The sequence below is a fragment of the Euleptes europaea genome, chromosome 4, assembly GCF_029931775.1.
Source record: "Euleptes europaea isolate rEulEur1 chromosome 4, rEulEur1.hap1, whole genome shotgun sequence".
Classification (NCBI taxonomy): Eukaryota; Metazoa; Chordata; class Lepidosauria; order Squamata; family Sphaerodactylidae; genus Euleptes; species Euleptes europaea.
Window position 1 is genome coordinate 40321859 of NC_079315.1, and position 22685 is coordinate 40344543.

General features: G+C 44.1%; 1 protein-coding gene across 11 annotated transcripts in view; it reads left to right on the forward strand.

The window, feature by feature from the left end:
* NFIB (nuclear factor I B) overlaps positions 1-21904 on the forward strand; it is a 435226-nt gene extending 413322 nt beyond the window's left edge. For all 11 annotated transcript variants that reach the window (XM_056847865.1, XM_056847871.1, XM_056847866.1 and 8 more), the window contains one exon: positions 21641-21904. In XM_056847865.1, coding sequence (XP_056703843.1) covers positions 21641-21770 — 130 coding nt within the window. In that variant the 3' untranslated portion in view covers positions 21771-21904. The remainder of the gene's footprint in view (positions 1-21640) is intronic.
* Positions 21905-22685: the final 781 nt, after the last annotated feature.

Consider the following 22685-nt stretch of genomic DNA (forward strand, 5'->3'; position numbering starts at 1 on the left):
CATATCTTGTTCATCTGGAAAAACTGATTATAGGAGAGCCTTTACCTTGTTACTCTGCAATGCTCTCCCTTCAGCTATAATGGAAGGTAGATACAAGAAGATCTTCCATGGTGAACATGTATGCCCTTGTTCTGATGGGAGCATAGAGACCCTTGAACATGTCATTTATGACTGCAAAATTTATAATAAAATAAGAGAAGACATTTCCCTTGTAATAGCTGACCACTCAGGGAGCACTAGAGCAACTCGCCTTTCTAACTTGTTCTCAGTTAAAGGCACCGAGCTAACTTTTAAAATGGCCAAATTTGGATGGCGAATTATGAAGGCTAGACGAGCATGGGTCGAACCCAACGAATGAGTTTTAACTGTGTTCTATTTACGCTTATGTTTTTTATAGTTCCCCTACAAATGTTTGATTATATATTTATTGATGTATATAGCTACTATTTTTATTATGTAAAAGTTTTTTATTGTTGGTCTGGGACCGTATTAAACATTTCGAACCTTAGGCAGATGATGAGAGGGAAGGAATCTTGTCCATCTTCTGGACATGTAGTAGGAGTCACTGGGGGTATGGAGGGGAGGTAGTTGTGAATTTCCTGCACTGTGCAGGGGGTTGGACTAGATGACCCTTGTGGTCCCTTCCAACTCTATGATTCTATGATTCTAAGAGGAGAATGTGGGGGTACAGGGGACTTCAGATGGAGAAAGGGGAAAAGATCCATTCTGCGAACTCATTGCAGTTGTGGTCATTTAAATCTAATTCATCCATAATATCTGGAAAACACATGAAGTATACCGGAACAATAACAGTATTTAGCTTTATATCTGTTATTTGCTGCTAGTACATATTGGAAGAAGTGTTCAGAGCTTACAAAACAAAAGCATGATGATAAAAGGTTTCATTATTTTACTTAATTTTAAAATCAAGCAGTTTCAGAAGATCTTGTAAGCTACAAACATTGAATCACATTTGGTGGCCAGTAATTCAACCTAATAATTTATGTGCAAGTATATTTGTGATAATGCATATTCTGCTGTATAGTTTTTCTAATATCAAAACGTTTTCTTATAAAAAGATACTGCTATAATCCATTGATGACTGAAAAGCCTCATTTAACTGTTATACAAAAACAAGAGGATCCATAAGGGCAGAATGGAGCATTCAGAAAGTTACCAGTTCTCTGTTTATTAAAGAAATTAGCCCAGTGTGTTGCTAAGTTTTGCTCTTCATCAAGGACATTTTTACACTGTAAATATAAGGCAAGTTTTCTTGTTGTTTTCACAGTATTCCTGAGCTTTGCGGCTGCTAGGGACAGCATAGGCGAGGCGCTGCTGAGGCGCCTCCAAAGCCGTTCCCCAGCCGCTTAAAGTCTTAAAAAGGCAGCTGCAACAGCACAGGGAGGCTGACGTGATGGCCCCAACGCTGGCATCCCTGCCTCTCGCGGTGCTGCAAGTGGCCCAGGCGCCGGTGCAAGCAGCCTGGATGCCAGCACAGCCACTTGTGCTCTTCCTGAGCTCTTTTCAGCCATAGGATATGCATTGGATTTAATCAATTGATTTTCTTTAGTATTTATTATTGGAAAATTAGATGTGGTACAGAAGCCAAAATTATACATTTTGTCTATACCAAAAATTCCTAACAAATGTTCCCATGTGATTGGCTTGCTTCAGTTCCATGTGTGCTTTGTAAAAGCTGTAAAGTGTTGTTGAAGAAAAATTGAACTGAGTAGTTTGCCACCTCAAAGATCAAATGGTACAAAATAAAATTAGGGCTTTTCAGATTACCTTTAACTTTTCTGTAGTATGTATGCAGTAAAATTGAGAGACTATACAGCAAAGCATTTATTTTGCAAATGAACTTAATTCATAGATGTAATTGGCACTGTACATTCCCAAAAATACACACATATATATATTAATGTAAAGAGGAATTTGCATATTTCATTTTTCAATTCCTTAAATATCTCCTAGGTTATATGATATTAACACTAAACCATATGTTATACTTCACATATAACCCCCCTATTATTTTTAAATGAAATGCAGGTGGGGAGGGCTGCAAAGTTGCGTGTGGGGAGAGAGGAGGAAGATGCTTAACTCTTTCCCTGCTTATAACTCTCCACCACCCCTCTCTTTTTCTGTGGGGTACAATTTGCACAACTACTTTTTTCCAGAGAGAAGAGAAAGCAGCTGATAAATTATTTTGCTTAGAAAAATAGCCAGTAGGAAAATGACCTTCTTTCTACTCTATTTTTATTTCATTCTTGCTTGCAGCTTTCTTTCTTTTCTTTTCTTTTTGTTTGTTTGTTTGTTTTTAAATACTGGGTGAAGGCTACATGTGCCTGTGTATAACATGTAGTTTGTCCCTACATGGACATGTTCCTATATGAAAGGGAACTGTCATAGTCCTCTACAGCAAATGTAGCTTTCATGAGTAAACCTTATTCATATAGCTGTGAAAAATGTGAAAAAATGTATAGTGACATTCAGATAAAATTGTGGTACTCTAGCCTAATGACAGTTTTTCTTATAATCCCTTTGGTAACCTTCACCAGTGTTCAAGGGCCCTTGCCTGAAATCTGTGTGATTTGTTTCTATGATTGCCAGAAGAGTTCTTTGTAACCAGTGCTACTATAAAAATAGAATGCACAATGTGGTTTGTGGGCTTCATATATAAACTTAGGAGTGGAAGGAAGCCATGGGTCATCTAGTCCAATATCCTGCCTTGAAGTTATACTTATGACTCATTCGTAGTTTTCTCTTGAAAACTTTTTTTTAGTGAAGGACATTTCACAACTTATTTCTGAAATACTCTCATAATTCAGAGCTGCCTCTAGCATTTAACTTATATCTGTTTTGTGTCCTATCCTATCATTGCATAGAATGAACTGTTCTCATTATCGTCTATTGCATTCTACTTAAATATAGAGTAGATATATACTGACTACCCCCCCCCTTTAATCTTACTTCCTATAGGCTAATTCCACCTGATTCCATCAACGTTTCCTGATTTAACTTGCCTTCTAGACTTTTTACAGTGAAATCCTAAACAGAGTTACACCTTTATTAGCCAATGGGCTTAGAAGGGTGTAATTCTATTTAGAATTGTACTGTTAATTTCACCCTCTTGCTCTTTTCTGATTTGTCACTATCCTGATTGCATAGCGGTCATCATAACTGGACATAATCACTAATTTATCAAAAGTAATCTTATTAGTTCCTGAATTTTGGATATGATTATTCTTTTATTGTAAAATGTTATCATTGTTTGATGCTAAGACACCATAGTGATGAGTTCTTTTGTAATTTATTTATAATTTGTATTCCAGTTCTAAAATGAATTACATTTTATCCTATCTTAAAAAGAGTTTTAATGCCTTCTGTTTTGAAGAGCATCAGATTTAGGACTTCCCTCTTCAGTACCCCAGTCTGAATATTTTTTGATCAGTATTACTGTTTTTATTCTTTGTGCTGGTTAACATTCCTGGATAATATTTCTCAAAATATGTTGCATCTTCCATGTAAATAAATTAACTAAAGAGATTCTCATCACAAACCATACCAAGGCTTGAACTTTGGTAGGGTCTCACTCAAGTTGGTATGCAACTCTGGACAAGATTATGAGGCTAGAAGATGGCACGGGGGAACACTGCCAACCAAGTCTGCAAGGCTTAGGCCTGCTTGGTTGCTTGAGAGAAAAGGAACAAAACCTTTTATTTAAAACCTACTACAGGCGGGTATGTTTTTCATTCATACCCTTAGATTGACCTTCTGTGAGATGCTACTATGTATTAAAAACTATGCTAGTTTTCCAAGCAGATATGTGGCATATCAAAAAAGGTAACAAGAATTATCAGTTCATCTGATTAGAATCAGTGGAAATGTTTGGAGGAGACCTTAATATAATATAACATTCACTCTCACTTGAGATGATAACTGCACTGGCTACCTCTGACGGCTTTTGTTTTTAGTGCTCTTATTTTCAGAGCTTCATGCTTCCCATCCACACCTGGCTGTTTTATTGAAAATGTGTACTGTTTTCTGTTTCTGTCTAGATAACTTATTTATTTTTTAAAAAATTCTTTGTTTTATTTTTGTCTCAAGAAGCATCCAAACATAATAAGAATAATAAAAACAGCTAAATATAAACTCAACAAACATAGTCAAAACTATATCAGAAAACCTGCAGCAAGCCACAAGAAGGCCAACATTATTCAGGGAAAGGCTCAGGATAAAATAATAGTTTTAGCTTGACACCTGATATACAGCGATATTGGTGCCAGATGAACCTCTTGGAAGTGCACATTCCAGAGATGAGGTGCAACAACTGATCTCAGACCCATTGCATGTTACCACCTATAGTTAGGACAACAGAGTGTGGTTATGACAGCAATTTTCATTGGCTTTCCTTTCCTCCAGCATCTTTATGGACCACTTCTCTCTATGCTGTGATATGGGGGAGGGCCTTGCAACAAGAACAACATAGCAGGAATAATCCTCTTTCCTACTTGTGCTAGTTGAGTGTACCACAATTACATCTACAAAAAGAGAAAAGGGAGGGAATCCTGTTGAAGCCAACTTCTTATTGCAGCCCCTTGTGCTACAGGACATCCTTTTCAGCCGGATCTCCCAGCCCTCATCAATGGCATTTCAAGAGAACGGGCAGGAAGCTTTCTGGGGACATGGAAGCCAATTAAAATTTATTCCATGAAACCACTTCATTGATCTAATTATAAGATCCAACTCAATTAATCTGACCGGTCTTTGCTCTATCCTGTAATTGTAAAGAGTATCTACTACTTTCTGAATATGATCACTTTTGAGACTTTGTTTCTGACAGCACCCCACCTTTCACACTCTGGTATCTTTTGGAACTAAGTATAAAAGGTGTGTTAAAAATTACCTAATAAGTGTATTGGAATATCTTTTTTAAAAATAAAAAACATAAAATGCTTGTTTTGTGTAGAATAGATCAAGGTGCAAAAGAGCACCTTTCATGTTATTGCATCATGTAATTAAGATTCATATGGTTGGATACATTTATATGGTTGGATATACTGATCCACTAACACAAGGACTGTCATTTTTCTCCACTTTCCTTATCCCCAGCAGCCATTTCTGACTCTCAGGGAATTTGATTCCTATGGTTCAACTTCTGTCTTCAGTGCAGCCCCAAACTGGGACTGCGCTCATGTAGGCTGGCCACAGAATAGAAGTGTCTAGCTTCCCTAGGAATCAACATGGTGCCCTTCCCCTCCAGAGCAAGCAAATTTCTTGAATAGGAGCTTCCAGTGCCTTCCCCAGTCATCTTCCTTTTACCCCCAGCAAGCTGGGTACTCATTTTACCGACCTTGGAGAGATGGAAGGCTGAATCAACCTTGAGCCGGCTACCTGAAACCGACTTCTGTTGGGGTCAAACTCAGGTCGTGACAAGAGCTTGGACTGCAGTACTGCAGTTTACCACTCTGGGCTCCTCTAGAGCAGTGATGGCGAACCTTTTAGAGGCTGAGTGCCCAAACTGCAACCAAAAGCCCACTTGTTTATCGCCGAGTGCCAATGCGGCAATTTAACCTGAATACCACCCCCAGAGGGGGCCCAGAGGGAGAGGCTAGGGTTGCCAAGTTCCTCTTCGCCATGAGTGGGAGGTTTTTGGGGTGGCGCCTGAGGAGGACGGGGTTTGGGGAGGGACTTCAGTGCCATAGAGTCCAATTGCCAAAGTGGCCATTTTCTCCAGGAGAACTGATGTCTGTTGGCTGGATATCACTTATAATAGCAGATCTCCAGCTAGTACCTGGAGATTGGCAACTAATTCCTTAGTGTTTTCTCTCTACATATCAAGACAAATGGAAAGGTGTTTGGAGGATGGCTTGTGGGCACTTCAAAGGTGGAATAGGACTGCACGCCCCTCCGCCCGCACAGACCCAGAGGGCGCCGGAGAAGCTGCTGGAGGGAAAGAAGGAAGGAAGGAAAGAAGGGAAGGGAGGGAGGGAGAGAAAGAAAGAAAAAGAGAGAGAAAGGGAGAAAGAAATGGAGCGAGGGAGGGAAAGAAAAGGACAGAGGGAGACAGAGAAAGAAAGAGGCCATTTATGCATGGGAGGTTTTGCCTTGGATTTGCCACTCTCCAGATGCACATTTTCCCCATCCAGATTCTCAAAACTCTGCATGGGGACTTACTGAAGAGTTTTGAGAATTTGGATGGGGAAAATGTGCATCTACAGAGCGGCAAATCCAAGGCAAAACATCCCATGCATGAATGGCCAGAGACAGGAAAGCCTTCCCGCTTCTCTCTCTCTCTCTCTCACACACACACACACCCCTCCTCCCTCAGCAGAGAAGGGGCGCGCGCGCGCAGAACAGCCCGCAGCGCACTGGGGCCGGGAGACCCTTCCCTTCCCGCGGAGGCTCGGCATCCTGCCCCGCTGACAGCTGCCCCCGTCCAGCCTGGCCCACTGCCAGCGAGGGAGGGGAAGGAGGCGCCCCAGAGCCTCCGCCTGACTTCCCGCCCCAAGGCTCGCCAGCCACCAGCCCTGCCACCGCGCCCTTCGCCTGTGCACGGGGCTGGGCCCCACCGGCCGCCTCCCACGTGCCCGGGGTGAGCAGCAGCAGGAGGAGGAGGATCCCCCGCCCGGCTGGGCCTTGCCGCCACCACCCACCCCTTTCAGAGTGGAGCTCCGGTGGAAAGGAGGCCCGTCTGGCGCAGAGGGAAAGAAGGAGGGAGGGAGCCCAGCCTAGCTCACTGCCCCTCTCTGCCTGCCTGCCTTGCCCAGGCCCCTAAGCCCCCCACCCGGAGGGGATCTCCCACCCGGCCTGCCTGCCCCAAGGGGGGGATGCGGCGAGAGGCGAGCGAAGTGGGGCAGAGGGCACCTCTTTTGCGCCCACCGGCCAGCCACGCCCCTCCGCCCGCACAGGCCCAGAGGGCGCCAGAGAAGCCGCCGGCCATGCCGAGTGTGGGCGCCCGGCTTCTGTTCCCCGCTCTCCCACCTGCCTGGCCGGCCGCGCACGCTCCCTCCACCGGTGGCAATGGCGACGGCTTCTGTGGGAGAGTCCGGGGGCCACCGCCAGTGATGTCGGAGGTTCCCCACCCCTGGGCTACAGCCTCCCCCATCCGGGGAGGGCCAGAGCCGGAAAGGCCAGCGGCTTGGAGGAACCACGCGTGCCGGCAGAGAGGGCTACGCGTGCCGGAAGTGGCACGCGTGCCATAGGTTCGCCAACACGGCTCTAGAGGTACTAGAATATTTACTTTGTCTTGCCTCAAAGGGTGTGGCTGCTTCTTCAGGCAAGATTCACCTTGCCACCATTTCTGTGTATAAAGATTTGTTCTCACATAGATTGGCTCAGCATTTTCTTAAAGGGTTGATTGATTAATGCTTTCTCTCATACACACACCTATGATTGTTTCTCAATGGTCTCTATCCTTAGTCCTCTCGCAACTTATGAAGGAACCTTTTGAACCACTGGCTAACGTCCCTTAGCTGTACTGAGCAGGCAGGTAGTGTTCCTGGTTGCAGTCACTTCTCCCAGGCGAATCAGTGAGCTGGCTGCATTAAAGGCTGACCCCCCTTCCTTAAAATCTTCAAGGAAAGGGTTGTTCTGCACCCCAGTTTAGATTTCTTGCCCAAAGTGGTCTCAAAATTTCACCTGGCTCAGGAGGTAGTACTGCCTGTATTTTTCCATCACCCGCTACTAAGACTGAGAAGGCAGTCTACTCCCTGGATGTTAGGATGGCCCTGTTATATTACATTCACAAAATCAAGAAGTTTAGGATGGATAAGACTTTGTTCATTGGCTACTCATGCCCAAGGAAGCATAGAGCTGCATCTTCACAGTCCCTTTCCAGGTGAGTTGTGGCTGCAGTCCGATCATGTTACGAAGCTGTGGGCAAGCCTTGCCCTTTAGACGTCCGTGCCCACTCTGATAGCAAAATTGCTCGGTTATGAATTATTATATGGGGGAATTAGCATTCAATAACCGGCAATAAGACGTAACTTAAGCAGGATGCAACCTTTGTCTACCAGAGTCTGTACCATGACCAAAAAAAATGAGGCAAAAGCAATGGAATTAAAATTAAAAGAATTTTACTCAAATTACATGTTCACACACGTATACAAAATTACACATACACATCACACAGTCAGAGCCTAAGAATTAAAGGTAGTAGCATAGAGACGTTGGCCAATGTGGCTGGTTTCCCTTTGAAGAGGGGAATACTGCACCTGATCCTGTAGAGGGTACCTCCAGGGGTTCCGTGCGGCTAGAAGTGAGAGAAAAATGGGGGCTGGGGGTTCCCAGGGCTTGGCCAGCAAAGCTGGAGAGCTGTGTGGTCTGGCATTGCTACCCAGACCGACAGAATAACAGCAAGTGTGTGTGGGAGAGAGAGAGCTAGCGTATGGATGAGAGTGACCCCAGATATATTCTTCCTGGGGTGGGGGAAGTGGGTCCTGCCCCCTTGTGGTTGCCATGGTGAACAAAAGGTGAACAATACCTTAATGGTTGGCTGCTAGGGTGTGACGGGGCAATTTGGACAGGCTAACCTGAACCATTGACTGCACAATTCAGGGAGATGATAGTTGATGGGATAGACAAAAGACGCGAACAGCTACTTCCGAGCGAGTCACTTCCTGGATGCCGGAGGTGCGATCTTCCAGCACTGATATTTCGGAGGCTTCCGATGAGCCATTAATCATGCAGATGAAGGGGGGGGGGAAGACTGCGTATATTCCTGGTCGCCTCTTGCGAAATGACAGCTTGCTGGAGACTGGGTCAGAGAAAATGGATTCCCTCTGGTTCACTGTGAGGGGCTTCCCTGCCTATGGTTTCTCCTTGTCAATTTCGCTATACAGTACGGGGGCCTCTGTCCATATTGTCTGGGCTTGGCTCACTTCTGGAACGGTGGCGACACGTGTCTGTAGGTTTGCCAGGTGACACAATCTGGGAGATTGCATCCATTTGGTAACAACTCTACCAAGGCACAGGGCTACTTGGTTGCTTTTCATCGGAGAATACTGCTTATAGAAATCTGTAACGCAGCAACCTGGTCAGCTGAAGACTCATTTGTGAAACATTATGTGCTGGACCTGCAATTGAGAAAGGATGCAGAAGTGTTCCAGTCACTGTTCCAATGAGAGCATCACCCCACCTTCTTTTGGTGCATAGCTTGCTAAAATCCCAATGCGGAGGCTGCACTGAAGATGGTAGATGAAAACAGGGTTGCATTTATCTGTAACTGTTATTCATCAACATCTTCTTTGCAGACACACATTCCCTCCCTTTTGTCCTTCTGGGAGCTCTCTTGTTTGGTTTTTTTATGGCTTTCATTGGCTACTCATGTTCCCATAGTACATGATGGTTTGGGTGGGAAAAACCATTGTGTTTGCTCTGGATGGGAGGGGACGGGCACCCTGTTGGTTCCTAGGGAGGCTAGAAACTTCTGCAGCCAGCCTATGTGGAGTCCCAATGCTTGTCTGCCCAGAAGAACAGTTACAGGTAAGTGCAAGCCTGTTTTACAAGACCTGCGTGGAGTAATAGCATTGAGGTCAGTGGGCTGTAGTAAGGAGGGGGAAGAGGGCAAAACTGCTCCCAGTGATTGAAGGGGCAGCTCTGCTGACAGAAGAGGCAGAAAAGGCAATTTCATCCCTTCCTCCTCACTGGAGTCTACCAAATCCCATGGGTCCAGTGACCCCAAGAAGCAGCTTTCCTAGGGTTGGAAATAACTGCTGGGGGAGGGGAGGGGAAGCGGAGGAGATCCTCAGCCTTTAGGATCTTCTGCTAATTAACCCATAATGTACAGAAAAGAAAGGTGTTCTCATTTCAGGGGGGAAAACTACAGGAATTCCTATATTACTCAATTAATTTATCCTTTATTTATTTGTTTGTTGACCCTGACAAGCCAAATTTCTGACATAACAAAATTTAAACCAAACTGGAGTTTAAAATCCAGTAGTGCATCCAGAAAGGAGGCCTGGTTCAAATAATCCGAACAAATGAAAAAGAAACAACTTCATACAAGAAGCTTGCGAAATGGAAGTCCGTTCCATTTTACCTCCAGGAAGAGGGGCTTTTTATCCGTTAGGAGCTGCTTCCAGTGGAGGTTCTTTTTTAAATCAGTTACTATGCTTTTTTTTTTTTGTAACAGTGGAGGTTGGCCTAAGTGTTTAAAGGATTTTTTTTAAAGCCATTATTAAGCTTCTTGTAATTTTGGTCTTCCCAAAACTAACAGTGTTCAGACATTCATTGACAAGTAATTTATATTTTAAAAAGCAAACCCTTTCAATTCTGTTTTAAAGGATTAACTGCTAATTTAACATTACTTTTTCTGTGCCCAGTCACTAGACTAGCATTTCCTGCTTCTACTTTGTTATCTTGACACAGGAGTACAGTACAACAGCTGGTTTGTTCTTAGAGCTCCTGAGGAGAGCCTTATTCTCAGAGTGTTGAATATCCTTTTCAGCTTTAGCCGTAGGGGTGTTCAAAATATTCAACTTTTTAAAGCAGCGTTCTTTGCCCCCAACCCCTCCAAAGGGCTGTGATGATAATGTTGATAAGGCAATGAAATGGAATAAGCTTGGTTTGTGGAGGAGGGTGGGCTGGGAATTTATTTTTTTCCCCAAACCATCTTTGTACATTACAGTTTTGAACAAACATGCAAACTTTTGAAGAACCAGATCAATACCCTGTAATTCTACAGCTGGATTTTTTTTAAAGTTTTGCACTTCAGACAATAAATACTGCAGTTAGCCAGAGGGTTGTTCTCTGCATTATATATTTTCTTGGAATCATAAAAGTACAAACTCAGCTTTTCCAGTGAGAACAATGAAACAAAAGCATTACTGATAAAATCATTTACGGTGGGAGAAACTGAAGGATTTCTGGCTTTTATCAATTTGTCACTTTAACAGACAAACTCAACTCTCTAATAAAGAAAGATGTCCTTTCCATCTAAGCAAACATATTCTGAACACTTCCTAAGAAATTAATTGTATTCCAGCCAGACTTGCATGCTGCCATCCCACAGGAAATGGGTCAGCAATCCATTAAGATGCCATTAGATAATCTAATTTGGAACTTAATCTCTAAATTAACCATGCTCCATACTTGAAGCATACTTGGGGGAGGGAGTTTGTTTGAATCGATAGGGGAGCCGAAGCGTGAAGAAGGCTGTTTATTTTTTCTGTAGCTGTGGTCACGTCTCAAGCCGTCTGGTAACCAGGAGAAACCAGACATGATGTAATTCCAGATTGAACTTGAACTTCAGGGACTTAGAATGGGGAAACAATGGACCATAGGAATCAATAATGTCCATTTTCCACATGATTATATTTGGAGCTTTAAGTTAACCTTTATAGAAGAAGCAAAAACTGCAATGTGACCAAAATGAGGAGATTCGCATAGAGTGCTACATGAAAAACAAGTTTGCCACTGTATTTTCAGCAGTACACTGCAGATTCCTGCAGGATTAGAAAAGTTCCCACTCTGCAGTAAACCATTTGCCTGTTCTGAGCACTCTTTGTTCACTTAGGTAGGATAGACTTAATGTTATGTTTCCTGTCAGATGATTTTGGCAGTGCTCTCAGGGAAGGAGGAGCTTGTTTTAAAAAAAAACCCACAAGTGAACGGTTAACCCATTTGTATCTCTAGTGTATCATGTGGTTGTATTTTATGTTGTATCTTTTTCCAACCATAACTATTTTTATTATCCTGAAACAGTGTGTTCAGTGGATACTGACCATAATATTGATTGAATGAACAAAATATAACGTGAATTATATTTGCTTAGGTGCTTGTAAAGACACTTTGAAATCAACTCTGTGCAAAACAGAGAAAATAAAAGAAATAGATAATGTCACTGTGATTTACCTGCTTTAAAAAAATAGCTTTGAGAAAGAGTAAGGGGAGGTCTTAGAGAAGTAGAAGTACGAAATCTAGGTGCTGAGAGGCCTTTGGTTAACCTCTTTTGTGCTGAATTTTAGAACTATATATGCATGTAGTTTCTTTGGTTTTTCATGTTGGCTCAAATGAACCATCTAAATCAGGGGTGTCGAACTCATTTGTGAGGAGGGCCGGATATAACATAAATGTCTCTTGGTTGGGCAGACGATGTGTACCAAATAAATAAATAACCATACAATGTAATGCCAGGTACTGGAGATACTTGCTAGCCCAGATCTGGAAGGGGAAGGCTGCTTTGGGTGGCGAGCTCGCAGCGGGCTCACCAGCCCAGATGCAGATGGGGTGGTGGTGGCTGCCTTGGCTGGTGAGCTCGCAGCAGGGCCGCCAGCCCAGATCCGGACGGGGAGGGCTGCCTTGGCTGGCGAGCTGGCAGAGGTCTCGCCAGGCCAGATCCAGACAGGATGGTGGTGGATGCCTTGGCTGGCAAGCTCACAGCAGGGCCCGCCAGCCCAGATCTGGACAGGGAGGGCTGCCTTGGCTGGCGAGCTCGCAGCGGGCCCACAAGCCCAGATCCGGATGGGGAGGGCTGCCTTGGCTGGCGAGCTGACAGAGGTCTTGCCAGGCCAGATCCAGACAGGGTGGTGGATGCCTTGGCTGACGAGCTCACAGCAGGGCTTGCCAGCCCAGATAAGACGGGGAGGGCTGCCTTGGCTCGCCCAGAATGGGAGGTGGGTAGGTGAGCCTGTGTGCCTGCCCGGGCCTCGCTGCAGCCAGAAAGACTGGGGGGAGGTGGGTGTGTGCGCACAAGCCTGCTCGGGCCTCGCTGCACCCAGAACGGGACGGAGGGAGGAGGTGGGGCATGAGCCTGTTCAGGCTTCGCTGTGCCCAGAAAGATGGTGGGTGAGCATGCAAGCCTGCTTTGGCCTTGCTGTACTCAGAAAGGACTCCGAAACGAGAATGACCAGGAAATAAACAAATACACAGAAATGAGTTAACAAAGGCCACAGCTTTATTGATCACAACAGAGAGGAGCATTTGGCGAGGCATGGGGCAGGATCCAGGCATCAAGTAGGTATCCATCCCAAGACCATTAAGGGGGTCCCCAAGAAGGGGAAGGCACACAGGCTTCTCTTCCCCAAATGGGATCCAGGTCGATGCTAAAAACCGCCAAAGAGCAGGGCTCCTGCCCTGCTCCAGCCAAAGCTCCTACTGCTACAACCAACAAAGGAGGGAGTCTCTAATTCTGTGGAGCCACAAGTCTTGTACCCAGCTGGACAAATGAATGCCATCCGGGCGGTATAATGCATGCTGCCTAAAGGAGATATCTAGGTGATGTATCATGACACCAGTGATAGACGCGACATAACGACCTATGGCTCTACACACTTTCTTCCTGGTAAAGTCAGCTCTTGCAGGGGCATCTGTGTTTCTCCATGCTTGCCTTTCCAGCTGTTGGGACCAGAAAAAAATGGGTGCCTGGAAGCCTGGTGTGCAGTGGTCTGCGGTCAGAGACCATGGTAAGTGAAAGACTGATTCGTTTATGACCTGGCAGGTCATTCTCTCCGAGTTGAATTATGATGGCATCAGGAGGGCCGAAGTGCAGGATGTTTTCTGTCACTGTGGCAGTGAAAGAGTCCCATAGCATACCCCTCTGTCCAATCCACTTCATCTGCAGCTGTCGAGCCGGAGGAAGACACATAACAGCCACCCCAGTGCACGATGCTGTGTCCAGTAACCCAAACAGTCTTTAACAAGCCTATAAAAGAAGAGCATGACAGCATGTGCTAAAGACATTTACTTGTGTATATATGTCTTACATGCAGAGGACTTCCAACCCCAATCGAGTGAATGTCGCTTTGGACAAGCCCATTATAGCAGCTGGAGTGGCTGCCTTGATCTGAAAAGAATGGGCGCCAAATTCCTTGGACTACACCTCAACACAGCCATAAACTGGAATCTCGTAAGGAAGGACCCATTGCTATGCACTAACAGGGGGCCCAGGCCGTTAGGGCGCCTGTGCAAGTATGCCTTCGTTGCAGATACCGGGCAGGGCAGTCCAGGTGGCGCCGCCTTCAGAGCTATGGATGCGCACCCATCCCAACTAGTCCGTTTTAGACTTTCTGACCATGATGTACAAGGTGGAACATATAAGTGACATATCCCTAATCCCAACAGCCCATGCAGATTTGTCATGGCCAGAGGACAGAACCAATTTTCCACACCAAAAGGCTCCAAAGAAAGAGAGTACAAATGTGGCTTTAAATAGGACAACTTCAAATTTGGAATGGCAAAGTGCTGAAAGTTGTTGTAGGAGGGACTTAAGGATAGTGTAAGTTATGGGGCTCCGCTTGTCGGGAGGGTGAAGGCAAAGACACCTCCAATCCTGGATTGCCCTCTGTATGATGAATGAACAGAAAGGGTCAGGATGACCATACCCCTTGCTATAAAGGAAACTGCAGCCAGGTGGAGCGCCATGGTCCTGTATGACATGCCCTGTTGCCTCATCGAAGTGAGGTACCTGAGGATCGTGTCATGAGATACTGGCAGTGAACCGCTGTCACCAATACTCACTGTGAATGCCAAGGCCCTATTGAAAGCCCGGGAATACGAGCGCTGCATGGTGGGAGCAACTGAGTTAAATACTCCCTGCAAGATTAGTTGTTGCCAAGGACCCACAGTTCATCCGGAAAGGGATCTGGGTGCTGATTTGCCTCTGGTGCCAATGTCCTGAACCTTGCATCCTGAAAGGGTGATAATGCATCCACGATTTCGTTATTGGCACTGGAACATACTTAGCAGAAAACGAGATGTTATGTTTCAAACAAGTTAACAATAAGCTGTGCACCAGTGCATGACCCGTTCTGATCGTGAGGACTACCGGTTGATAACCCGGACAACTGCTTGGTTGTTGCACCAGAACAGGACCTTTGAATCAGATAGTGTTACCCCATATGGAAACTGCTACCAGGATTGACAGCAATTCCAGGAAGGTAAGGTCCCTCAAAATCCTAGATTGCCGCCAATAAACCAACCAGCGCCAATGACACCAGCACCCTGCAAAGTATCCACCGAACCCAATGCTGCCGGCTGCATCAGAATGTACTTGCAAGGAAGAACCAAGATCACATGGTGGCTGCCTCAGTGAAACTCCATTATATTCCACTAAAAGGTTTTCCCCGTGGCACAGAGTGGTAAACTGCAGTCCAAGCTCTGCTCAAGACCTGAGTTCGATCCCAACAGAAGTCGGTTTCAGGTAGCCGGCTCAAGCCTTCCATCCTTCTGAGGTCGGTAAAATGAGTACCCAGCTTGCTGGGGGTAAAGGGAAGATGACTGGGGAAGGCACTGGCAAACCACCCCATAAACAAAGTCTGCCTAGTAAACGTCGGGATGCGACATCACCCCATGGGTCAGGAATGACCTGGTGCTTGCACAGGGGACCTTTACCTTTACCTTAAAAAGTTTTCCCAGACTTCCAAATCAGCCCTAATGCCCTTTGTGATTCAGATACGGTGGTGAGGTCCCTTGGTACCAGCTGTGGACCTGGCAAGCCTGGTGCAGAAAGCCTGCCCTGGCTGAACAACCCGGCAAGCAAAGTTAAGATAGCCCAGGAGGACCTGTATCTCCTTATGGGTGCACTTTCTCCTGGCTAAGGCCATAGTAATCAGGGCATGGAGCTCAGCCAAATTTTTGTTGCATAAGCTAGAGGTGCCAGACATAGAATCTAGTAAAATCCCCTAAGTAAAACAAATGCGTGGTTGGACCCTTGGTTTTCTCAGAGGCAAGAGGCACACTGAGCTCATCTGCGAGGGCCTGAAATGCCAAAAGGCAAAATGCGCAATCTGGGCTGTTGGCCAGACCTACAAAAAGGAAGTAATCCAGGTAGTGGGTGACATACTGGGAGCCGGTGCCTTTAGCAAAGCCTAATACCCGGCAGCAAGCAACCACTGAAGTTCCAAATACCAAAGTGGGGGGGGGGCAGGCAGAGAGAACAGGAAGGCTCTACTTGTGTGTAAGGCCTGTGCCCGCTACTTTTGGGTGAAGAGCGAAGAGAGCTCCAAGAATCACCAATGCCACTTGGGAAGGGCGCTCCCAAGATGCTGCTGCCAATGCTGCTTCCTCAGTTGTCGCTGCAAATGAGGCTGGGTTGCCAGGTGGCGAAGCCTTAAATAGGCAATAGGGGAGGGGCAATGCCAGCGCACCCACATCATCCTCCCTTGCCACCCAGCCCAAGTGGCAGCCTGCCCCCAATCCCTGTTACATGCGGATCCTGCAGGGAGAGGGGTGGGCAGTGAACGACCACCTGGCCACACGACCGCCCAAGCTCCTGCAAAAGGTCCCATGCTCCATTCTCGGAGTGGAATGGCCACCCTCAGCCACAATACCAGCTCATAGGTGAGTCCTTGGCCGTTTGTTTGCTATCATGGAATGGAATTGACAGCCAGGTAATTCTCTCAATGCAAACAAAAATAAATTGGCTTTCAGTTTGCAAGTTTATAAAAATGGGCCAGTTTATTAGCTGCCACTAGGAAGACAGTGTACAACGCCCTGAGTGCATAAGTGAACTCAGGATTCCAATCCATATTATTGTTTAAATTACCCGTGATCCACATACAAAGTTTTCTGAAAGCTGGATACTGGGCTTTTTGCAGATACTAGGTTGCCATCAAAACTAACATCCTCATGTCTCATATGACCCACTCTTATTAAAATATGTAAGTTTAAAGTTAATTTAAATCTTTCCCCCTCACACTGTCTGCAACCTGCCTGCCCAGATGTGTGTGTATGTCCAGTGTCTTGTATAGGAAGCCTGTCCTTTAGGTAGCTACCTGAATATATATTTTAAGTCACGTTTCCCCTGAAGGTCGAACCAGAATCAGTGGGTTGACATTAAATCAAAAGAGATTTCAGCTAAACATTAGAAAGAAGTTCCTGACAGAGCGGTTCCTCAATGGAACAGGCTTCTTCGGAAGGTGGTGGGCTCTCCTTCTTTGAAGGTTTTTAAATAGAGGCTAGAAGGCTGGTTTTATGAACTTAGGGAGAGGGAAGGCAGGAAGCCATGAGTCAGTGCTTGGTTCTCGGTTCTCGTGGCCCTCTCTTATATGCCCAGGGTAATGGCGATTGCCACTTTGGGATCAGGAAGGAATTTTCCTCCAGGCCAGATTGGCCAGAAATCCTGAAGATTTTTTTTTTTTTTTGCCTTCCTTGGGCATAGAGCAAGGGTTACTGAGGGTGTGGAGGGAGTTGTGAATTTCCTGCATTGTGCAGGGGGTTGGCCTAGATTACCCTTGGGGTCCCTTGCAGCTCCATGTTTCTATGTAGCCACAGTGAGGATGCCTTTCTACCTTTACATCATATTTCAACATATCATTTGCTTATTCTTCTCTGAGTGACCAGTTTTTGTTTTTCATCTGATTAGGTAAAATATTTTTTCCGATACATATAGTTAGCATTCTGGTTAGGTTATGCGGAGGTAAATTTTCTGGGTTGGATCTTACAATAGTTCAGAGAGAAACAACTTTCAAATTAAGATCTTTTTCTACCTTTGCTTCCTCCAGCAGTATCCAACATTCAGAAAATCTGCTGCTGAAGGTTGGGGACCTTCATAAATAAATGGCATAGCAGCAGGGAAGGAAGCAGCAGCTTTTCCCAGTTTCCCAACTTCATTGCAGACCTCTCTGCAGTAGTGCATTTGGTTAGCAAGGGCCATCAGGAAGAAATTTCATGGTACACATGTGGATGCATGGGGAAGGAGAAAGTGGGCAAATTCCACCTCTGTGAGCTCTTCTTGTTCATACTGCTATAGAATCCAATCCACTGAGGCCTTATTTTCTTATAATACATACAGTATATTTGCATCCATAAAGATTTGGGGCATATAGTACATGAAAAGCTTTCTGCGTAAGGAAATGCACATTTTGTTAGTTTTTATGCTATTTTAGAAGTTTGTCTGCCTTGTACTTGTTATGCAAATTCTGATTTCAGTAATACATTCAATTTTACTTTTCAGTTAGTTTTGTCCCTTGGGGTTTTCACTCTTTGCCTTCCCATGTATTCTCTAGCTGGCATTCCAAGGATTGCACACACAAAAAAGTTGGGGTTTGTTTTGTGAGAGAGGGCATTTTAGCTGCTCGGACAAGCTACCTGCACGGGTTTTATAGGTTTTGACCATTTGGGAGTCAGAGAGACAGACAGGGTGTTGAACAGCAACTTAGGAAAATTACTGTGTGTACCTATCCACCACACACTTACCCTGCGGTACTATGTCATTGGTGGCAGCCAGTATAGAGAAGCCATGACATTTATTTATTTGTTAAAACATTTGTATCCTGCCCTCTCAACTACACTGACTCCTAAGGCTTCCAAAGGTCATATGAAAACAGCTGAACAATAAACAGAACAACCAACAAAATTTTAAAATGTTAAAAAGATCAGCAGCATTCTGGCAATAATTAAAATAATAATAAAATTATATAATTTTTTTTGCCATCAAGTCACATCTGACTTATGGCAACCCCTGGTGGGGTTTTCAAGGCAAGAGCTGTTCAGAGGTGGTTTGCCATTGCCTGCCTCCGCGCCATGACCTGGTATTCCTTAGAGGCCTCCCATCCAAATACTTGCCAGAGTCGACCCTGCTTAGCTTCTGAGATCTGACGAGATCAGGCTAGCCTGAGCTGTCCTTCCTCAGACCCCACCTTCCCTGGGCTCCACCCCCAAATCTCCAGGTATTTCTTAACTTTAGTTGGTAACCCTATATCCTTCCCACCCAACAGCCAGCCTACCTTTATCTGTCCATCTGTCATAAGCCCCCACCCCAGCAGCCTCTACCTAGGAAAACTGGTCCAATTGTGTGGTGTCGGCCAGTGGGCCAGGCCCACTTGCATTATATGAAATCCTTAAAGACTTGTGAGGTGGCACCTCACTTTCCTCTCTATGCTCTTCCCCACGCTATTTCTTCCCTCTGGCTCCCTGGTAACCCCCATATCCTCTCCCCTTCCTCATTCGCTCCTCATCTATTCACGAACCTACCTTTTATCTACCTCCTGTCCTCATCTATATTTATTATTTATTTACTTCATTTTTACCCCTCCTTTCTCTGCAGTGGGGACCAAAGCAGCTTACATTATTCTCCTCTACCATATAACAACCCTGTGAGGTGGGTTGGGCTGAAAGTATGTGACTGGTCCAAAATCACTCAGTGAGCCTCCACAGCAAGATGGGGATTTGAACCAGGGTCTCCCAGACCCTACTCTGAAGCTCTAAGTGCTATACTACACTGGCTTTCATAGGGTAGCTGCTGTTGAACAGCAGCAAGCAGCCAGGTCTAGTTGAGTCATGCAAGTTGGTATCAAGTCACTCAGAGGCCGCTGCCAGGCCTAGGTTTGCCAGCCTCTAGGTGGGACCTAGAGATCTCCCAGAAGTACAACTGAACTTCAAATGACAGAGATTCTGTCCCCATGAAGAAAAAAGTTGCTCTGGAGGGTAGACTCCATGGCATTATATCCAGCTGAGACCTCTCTCCTCCCCAAACCATGCCTTCCTCAGCCTCTACCACAAAATAACCAAGAATGTCCCAATCTGGAGCCTGCAATCCTAGCCAGGCCTGGTGCCAATGAGTCCTCCCTCAAAAACTAAAATAGCCTGGATAGGGCCCGGCACCCTCCCCCTGCCTTTTACTGACAGAACCAAGCCCGGAATCTATGGTTGCCTAGCAAAGGCCACTGAGGGAATCCATTGCTTAAAGCTTCAGGGGCTCCTTTTACAATTTTCAGGTGTTTTAAACCTCCCAATGTATATGTGTGTGTAAGATTTCAGATTTTTTTTTTTGCAAACCCTTTTCAAGATCTGTCTTGCCCATTCAGAGCTCCAGGCACTGGATTTAACTATCCAAAGATTTGCCGACTTTGCTATTAGAATATAAGATGTGTTTATCTTTCTTAATTAGAAACTTGTATGAACCAGTATGCTTACCTTTTCCTTGTTCATTCTACTCTTATCTAAACTGCGGTCAAAAGCGATTTCAGAAAACATAATTTCTTGTTTGTGGGAAAGGACTCCAGGCACGGTAACATTATGTTGACAATTGCATGCATTTCATTAGCACTGTTCAATGCACAAAGTTCTTTACAGTTTACCTCATTTGTCATAAATTGAGTGTTGAAAACACTGCTCAGAAATATGTGGCTGAGTTTACAGTCATTGGGACTATTGATACTCTCTTTCCTTTGGCATTATTTTGGATAGATTACACAGATTGTGCTTTCTGTCCCAAAATACTTTTGGGCCATTTTCCCAAAAAACAATTGTAGGGCTAAAAGCATTACAGTTGTCTTAGGATGCCTACAAAAAGAACTTCCACTAGTGATACATATCCCACCTTCAGTGTTTGTTTACTATTACTATGTTTCAATAATCATTGCATCAATTGGATCATATGGATCTCTTCCACTAATGGCAGCACCAGTGCAAGAGGCTCTTCTTTATAGTGGTGAAGAGCACCATTATTAGCAGAACAAGTATGTAGGATCCCAACATCTCCAATAAATGTCCATTAGCATCTTCCTGCAGGGGCATGGAGATTCACAATGCAATGGTGAAATTCTGCACTGTGATAAACCAGGATGGACATTACTCACCACAGAGAAGCTGCTTTTAGTGGCATTTCCATGGTAAGTTTAATGTGCACCAGACTATAGACTGATGTAACAAAAACATCTGTAGGATAAAAACTGTTCATCAAATGCTTTTTTGTTAACAGTTGATGAAGAGTTTTGTATCTACCAAAATCACATTGGTCTTTAAAATGTCATAAGACTGCATTAACCAAGAACTATAATTTTATCAAAGCATTTACATGTCTCAGCTGCTAATTTTGACATATTTTGAAAGCCCTGTTTCTTTAAGAGTCCTCTCCCTTGTAGTATCTCTAAAAGTGCAAATCTGTTATTATCAGAAAAGGCCTACTTGTGAATCTCTCATCTTAACCAGTATACTGGGAGTCAGAAGCTTGTACAGCTTGCAAAACTCTTGTGGATCTGCATAATATTTACTCTTCCCTGAGGATTCATAAATAATATTGACAAATGTATTGTATGTTACTTTTTCAACATGGCCAGAATTTAATATGGGAGGACAAAAGTCTCATGTAAACATTTAAATTATTTTGTCATGCTGCACTGTAGCAACAGTTCTATTCGCCACTTGGTATAATTTATTTTAATTTAATATTTCCCACGTAATGCTGTTTCTTCAATATAAACACTAGATATGAAATTCTTATGAACACATACTTCACTCTTTATACGCAACAATTTATTTGTTTGTCTGATTCAGACATTGGGAAGTTTTTGCCCTTTAAAAAGTAAAATTTCAGACAATATGACCAGTTTTCCTTTCATAGCTCTTTAGTCTTGGCCTTCCAGCAGGCAGGCAAATCATTAAGTATTAACCCTGTTGTATCAGTCTATTATGGTTATCTAGTGTAAGAATTAACTATGTTGTGAGACTACGCTGGTGGAGACATGAGCCTGAAAATAGAGTCACAGTTTGTTTCAGGATTGGGCTGCTGTGACTGTACCCCTTCCAATTGGTATCATCACATCTTTGTTTATCTGTGAAATGAGAGATGCTGTTGGAAAAATTAATGTTAAGGCATGCATTTGGATGGCTTTCAGATGTTCATTCTTCTGTAGGTTTTTGCTCTTGCTATATTTTACATTTTTATTCTATTCTTTCTTTTCTTTTCCCTCAACAGTCCTGGTACCTGGGCTAGCTTGGTCCCCTTTCAAGTATCAAACAGGACACCAATTCTGTCCACAAATGTCCAAAATTACGGTTTGAACCTAATTGGAGAGCCTTTCCTTCAAGCAGAAACAAGCAACTGAGGGAGATTGAAACTGAACAAAATACTATAAAAGAAAGAAGATGGGACAAAACAATATATGAACCTGAAGAAAGAAGAAACATAGACCAGCAATTGCAGCACTTACAATCACTAATTCCCTTAAGAATGAAACTGTAATGGCATAAAAATGGGTCGACGATATTTCACTGATGAGTAAAAAGATGCTCCTCCTACGTAGCCTTTGTTCTATGAAGTCCACTGGGAAATAGATGTTCTGTCTCTGACAATATATTTTAACTGACTTTCTAGATGCCTTAATATTTGCATGATAAGCTAGTTTATTGGTTTAGTATTCTTGTTGTTTACGCATGGGATCACTATTCCTAGTTAGCTCTCAAAACAAAGGCTAGGAGGCAGCAGCAGAGCTGCAGGAGAATAAGGGCTGTGAGCCAACTTTTCTCAGCAGCCTGATTTCTGATTTTTTTTAAAAGGAAAAAAATAGCCTTTAGTTATCAATCAAAATTTATTTAACTTTGGCCCTTAACCCAGCCTTTTCCTAGTGTGCTACCCAGTTTGAAATTTTCAGGACATCATTTAAATAGACAGGCATTATATAGAATCAATACCTCCCTCGAGGTTTTGAAAAAAGTGTTAACTTCTCATATAGTAAAAACAAAACGAGAAATACACTAAAAAAATTCCCCACTAAGGAAAACACTTAGAGGCAAGTGCAATTTAAAAATTATATCTAAGGGGATCATTGTTATAAGTCCTTCAGCCCTTGGACTCTAAATTGAGGGAATTAAAAAAAAAACAAGAAGAATTTCAAAAATATTTGGAGCAAATTTATTTCCCTCTCAGTTTTGAAGGGAGGGTATTAAAAGGCATTAATTAAATCAAGACAAATTATGTACTTGAGAAGAAGAAATGAATTGAAACAGAGCACTTATGCTGA